Source organism: Pteronotus mesoamericanus, unplaced genomic scaffold, assembly GCF_021234165.1.
Source record: "Pteronotus mesoamericanus isolate MK-2021 breed Mesoamerican mustached bat unplaced genomic scaffold, CSHL_Meso_final scaffold_167, whole genome shotgun sequence".
Lineage (NCBI taxonomy): Eukaryota > Metazoa > Chordata > Mammalia > Chiroptera > Mormoopidae > Pteronotus > Pteronotus mesoamericanus.
The window spans coordinates 24,322,689-24,328,688 of NW_026555308.1; the positions used below are offsets into that span (position 1 = coordinate 24,322,689).

General features: G+C 44.8%; 1 protein-coding gene across 1 annotated transcript in view; it reads right to left on the bottom strand.

The window, feature by feature from the left end:
* LOC129083834 (cytochrome P450 3A12-like) overlaps positions 1 to 5,728 on the bottom strand; it is a 30,020-nt gene extending 24,292 nt beyond the window's left edge. Inside the window, exons 1-2 of the mRNA XM_054589837.1 lie at positions 5,593 to 5,728; positions 1,644 to 1,737 (exon numbers count right to left, since the gene is read on the bottom strand). Of these exons, the coding sequence (XP_054445812.1) occupies positions 1,644 to 1,737; positions 5,593 to 5,663 (165 nt within the window). The 5' untranslated portion in view covers positions 5,664 to 5,728. The remainder of the gene's footprint in view (positions 1 to 1,643; positions 1,738 to 5,592) is intronic.
* Between the last annotated feature and the right edge of the window lie 272 nt (positions 5,729 to 6,000).

Here is a 6,000-nt window from a genome sequence, read left to right on the forward strand (position 1 = left end):
TCTTGTAGTCTAGCAGATTTAAAAGAGCAAGAGGCATGTGTGTTCAGCCAGAAAATTAAGTGAATGAATGACAAAGTACTCGCTTTCCAGTGTCCCAGCTCAACATGGAAAAGATGGGGAGATGCCAGCACTCCATAGGACACAGCAAATCAAAACACTTTCTCTTAGTTCTCACTTCTTTTGTTAACACTTAAACTTTTTAAAAAATAATTACATAGTCCTGCAATTCCCATTAGAAATAAACTTACTCAAATCATTTCTAAGTAATTAGGAAGTTCTTTTCTTCTTGGACAGCACATTTAAGGCCAGTTCTAATGGACTGTTATACACATGGTTGTTTTCAAACTTTCTTGAGTAGGATTTGCAAGAGTAAGTAACAAAATTCCAAACCAAATTCTGGAATTAAAAAAACACATCTTCCTGTAGGTAAATTTCAGCTGTGATATTTGATGTTTTAACTATGCAAAAGAAGTTCCAGAAATGTGGGTCTTGGGAAGCATCTATAAAGAGTTGATCTGGGAAATACGGAAAGGGAGCTATTACCTCCTCAGAGGCAAAAATGTATGGGATTTCTTGAACTAGATGAGGCATGGAAGACCTCAAGTCGGAAAATTAGAATCTGAGAAACAAGCCCTCCCTTGCAGGAAAGAAAATCGAGGGCAGAGAGCGGCCTGCACACAGGCTCTGCCTGCTGGCCTAATGAATGAGAGCTCATAGCTTTCCGTCCAAGGATTGGGCCCTGGACGACGCATCAGGACAGAATCAACCACAAAGACTCCACCAAAATTCACAGTCTACAAGGTAGTACATTCCATTCAGGTCATTTAATTTTTAAATGGTTTTGTCAAACCATCTTCTTTCTAGTGATTCTGTGTAACTCTGCTTTAAAAAAAAACAAAGCATACAACTCATTTAGAGGTTGAATACGTGTAGCTGAGAGACAAACACCATCTTACTTCAGTTATACCTGTTCCCTCTCAGACTCAGCCATGAGGTGCCTCTTTATGAATGCAGAAAAGTAAGGCAGAAACCTCTTGTTCCATCTCTCAAGTCCCACAAAGATAGCATGGGGACCAAAGGACGAGTTAGAGCCATGGAAATAACAGCAGGGATTTAACCATTCTTGAGAGAATTCAAGGGCGTATGTGCAGATTACCCGATGGTGAATACTTGGGCTGCCTCATACACTGAAGTTTCACAGCTGTCTGGGAGGAAGAAAAAGAAAGGCTACCCAGAGTGTATCCTATGAACAGCAAAGACTGACTCTAGCATATGCAACTTCATGAGGCGCCCCTTCATGCTTTTCTCCTCATACTAAGTATGATTGTGTCTTCCCGGGAACCTGCGCCCGGCAGAAGAAAATGCTCCTCTGGATGCACGCAAGTAGGAACTAGAAGTCATTCCCTGGATCAGCCAGAGGGCTCTGCAGCCTGACCGAGGCAACACCTGAGGCTCCGGACTGCTGACATAGACCCCTGGGGTGACTCTGGCACTGTGCTGGGTGGGGCCTATGATGCCCTTTCTGGAAAGTGTGAAACCTCAGGACTTCCTGCCCCCCAACCCCAGGATGGCCCTTTTACTATGGAAATCAGCTATGGTTTGTAATCGTGAGAAGCAAAACAGGTAGCTCAAACACAACTCACCTGGCGATAGCTCAGAACAGTTCCCACAAAAGGCAGGGGTGTCGGCCCAGGAATTCCCAGCTTCTTAAAATGTCCATGTGTATAGGTCCCATATCTTTAATGTACAGGAGAAAACCGTGTTATGGGGTTAATGGAACAGATGCTGAGGCTGGCCAGTCACTGATTCGGAACTGGACCAGTCAACCTCGGGAATGAGCTCGTAGGCAATCAATAATAACAGCAACTCCATCCGCAACCATTGCGTTCACTCAGGGTCTCCTTTCCCACTTCCACTGTGAGACCCACAAAAAGTAATGATGATTAGAGAAAAGCAGCTGAAGTGCATGGACCCAATCCTCGAGTGAACACTTGATAAGTGTTTCCAAATGTGAGTGCCCCTGAGAGGTTCAGGCTGGAATTCTTCCAGGAGACTCGCTCATGTCTATTTAGTAAGTTAACTTTTTCATAACGTTGGATCTTCTAATTCTTGGTAGAAAAAGAAAAACAGAAATCTGCTCCAATGATGAGATTTTGCTAAACTGCACTCACTCAATGGCAGAGAGTTGCTGTGAGCCTGCTGGGACAGTGTCCTTACAGTTTGCTCATTGACTTTTCAGCTTTACTTGCCTCTATGCCCTGACTCTGTTTTAAGGTCTGGCTCTTCTTACATACTCGTGTGTCATCACAGAAAGGCCTTGTAATAGCTACAGTGACCTTGCCTCCAGAATGCAAAGTGTGTTCGAAGCTTCCACTGGCCTTGTGGAAACGCGAGTGCCTTTTGGCCTCACCCAAGTCTCTCTTGTGAGGCAATGTGATTGACTTGAGCTCTAGAGAAGGGTGATTGACCCATGTGTTTCCCGAATTAAACTGTATAAAGGAACCAATGAGTAAAGAATCCGTTTCCAGACCTTTCTTCCCCCACGGTATCCGGTCCTTCAGCCTGTGATGCTCACCTACTAACCACAGTGCCAGGCTCACTCATTTTTTCAAGATGGCCAGTCAGAAAGCAGTTCGTTAACTGCCTCTGTGCGTCAACTATCTCAAAATCCCATAAGGCTGGTGCCTCCCCTGGTAGGCCTGCCTGAGGCTCATCTTTCCTGTGTCCTGTGTGGAGTTTCCAACCGGGGCTTCTGAATCCTTGCAAGCCTTCCCATGTCAATGTTGCTGGAAGACGGAAGGGTGGAGGACAAAGAGAGGCTGAGGAAAGAGGCTGCTGGCCACCATTTTAAGGATGAAGTTGGTGGGCCTAAAGGCTCACCCCACAGAGGCAAATGAGAAAAGTAGGTCTGAAAAATAGGCCTGTATAACGGTTCAGCTTGCCCCACAAGCACTTGCAGCTAAAAGGGGCCTTCCAAACTCCTGCACCTTCCTGTTTATTGCAAAAAAAGATGCGCTCTACAACATAAAATGTTTCAGAAAATTGAATTAAGAGTTTGTCTCCTTTACTTTGAAGGTTTGCCTTTAAGAAAGGATAGGTTTCTAACATTCTGTACCATATTAATAATCTTACAATATGTGATGAAAAGAAGTAAAAAAAAATTCCTGAAAGGACTCATGCGCAATGACAACAGAGGCACCTGAGACAGGCCCAGGTGGGTACTTGGATCCTTCCTGCAGGAAGTTGGTGAAGTTAGGTGCACTGAGTATGAAGACCTGGGGTACCCGTGGTTAGTCCCACCCCAGTTCCTTCCTTTGCCATGACAACCATGGCAGATCAATTAAACTCATTTCTGCTCCTGAACTTCAACATGTTCCATGAACTCTCAAGTGAGGCCAAGCACTTGAGTGAATGTGTTAGCAATGTTGATCCCCTCAGGTGATCTGCTCTGGTGTCTAAACTCACAGGGTTCCATAGCAAGGCAGGGGATGGGCTGGGTGAATTCCGTGGTTTCTTTCCAGCTTCCCTTCTTTTGGTAGAGTAGCGCTGCTTTTGGTAAAGCCAGTCATACTATTGCAGTTACATGTGTTGCCATAAGAGGGCACTGTCTCTCGGCAGCAACTGACTCACAGCTGTACCAGTGTCTCCTAAGGCTCCAATGTTGTTTATCCAGTGACGACAGCATCTAGTGAGAGGCCCACTGCCACACAGACCACACAGCGTGACTTCGATGGTGTCCCTATCCCCAGATTTCAAGCGGAAGAGATGCCTACCCTGCTGCCCTGTGAGACCAGGGTATCTGGGAGAAATATCCTCCCAGTCCTTCCAGAAGGCCTCTTTAATCATCACTGCCTCACAATCTTGCTTACTCACCTGCACTGTGGGATTAAAATAACCAGTTAGGCAGGGGTATTTAAAAATATGTACACAATCTACGTTACACCTATATGTATTTGTACACTGGACTCATATTCCGGACACTATTCTAGTAGGGTAAGGTTACTTACACACCTTTGTAGTTACAAATCCTGGACCCAAACACCCTCTTTTATTCTACAGAGAGAACATGCTAGAAATAGTCTTATCTCAGTAAAAGAAAAAAAATCTAGTATTAAATACAATAAAATTAAACACTATTAATTATTCTAAAATGTCATTGGACAGAAAATACGTTGCCATGATAGTCAGTATTTGTAACATTTCTTTCAAAGAATTGAAAGAATGCTTACATTTTCTGTATTCATGTCATCATGATTCCTACTCTTAATGAAAGTGAAGTTGAGATAGAGGTCACATGGGACATGGAGGGAGCCTTCCCTACACACAAGTCCAAAATACCTCCGATCCCAACCTGCTCCATGATGCCGGGGATCCCATTCTTGAAAGGAATTCCTCTGCCAGATAGTTTCGCTCATCCTCCTGTACTATAACTTACTGGAAAAAATATTTAACTATAAATCGTCTTGTGGGTTTGGCCTTTACAAGCTGTAAGCAAATTTCATATCAGGGGGAGAAGAAATCCCTAATGATGTCAACTCTTCCTAAAGACCAGAAGTTAATGGTGAAATAAAAGAATACAATGTCAGAATTTCTAGAAATCAAGATGGGAGAGGAATGAAAGGAAGTTATACTGACCTCCTCCCAGGACCAACCTGGAATTACAAGTAAATTGTGGAGAAATCACCTGGAATAAACAACTGAACAAGAGTGAGACAGGAGCCTTATAACCTCAGACAGACAGAAGAATCAGCTTTAGCACAACCTAACTGGTACAGAGTATGGTAGAGACGCGAGAAGGCAGGCAGGGTGCCCACAGAAGGGTGTTGAAACGGCCAGTTGGATCCCCCTGAGAAGAGCAGGGTCTAAACTGTAAGCGGGGATCTCCAGCCTACAGCACCAGAGCCCAAAAAGTACACAGATAACACCAGCTGCGAAAAGCAGCAGGGTAGCTCTCTGCCAGGGTATCTGGAAGAAATATCCCAGATACTAGATACCAGGGACAGGCAGCTGTAAACTCAAAGAACCGTTTAAAGGGCCAACACATAAATTTGTATCTCCATCCACCTACCCTAGTCTCCAGCAAAGGTGGGGGCAGAGCAGGCTAGAGATGCCTGAGACTGGGGAAGGAGGCTTTGTGGAGAGAACTGAGAGAGTAGCCCATGGGATCCTAGTGCTGACTCCTCCCACAGATGGCAGCAGCCAAGTGGCTCAGACAGACCACAGGCCACTCCCTTTTGCCTCTAGGGTCCCAGAGCTGGAAAGTCTTCGAGGACCTCACCACAGATAAACCCATTGTTTTTAATCTGCCCCTGCTGAACTCTGGTTAATTGTACTGGCAGTCATTCAGAAAATCATCCCAGGAGCAAATAATGTCACCAAAACATGTGGGCTACATAAATTGGGCATTGGGGGCAGATGGGGTATTGATCCTTTAAAAGATCAGGATAAGATCAATAATAACCTCTTTGGCATTTGTAGCCCCCAATGCTTAAGCAACTTCCCTTTTATTGGCTGTTGAACCTTTAAAACAGATAAGGGATGAGCTCCCTAAGTCCAAGATTACAGAGAACATGAGCCTAGACAGTTACTCACAGATAGATGAGCACCAGGCTGGTAGCCAGGAGAACCCAGGTTTCTGTGGAGAAGCTTGGGATCAGGTCCATGGCCACTTTCCTCTAGAGATTCTGTCCTCTGAATTTTCCTTGCAACTGTGTGTGTTACACTTTGCCAGACTGTGCTTGCGAAGCTTCCTTGTTTCCCAATAGCTGTGACTCAGCTGAACGGAAATGATTAAGTGCTGAGAAAGTGGGTGAGGCTAGAGCAGCAGCCAGCAGAAAGGCCATCTGAACTCCAACTGCAGGTGCTCTCTCCACCTTGACAGTTGGCAAAGCATCATGGGAACTCCCACTTTTTCCACACTTCAAATCATGTTCTGTGGGAAATCAATAAACAACTCACTCCATTTTATCAGTATGCCCAAATGTTATACTCAAGAGAAAC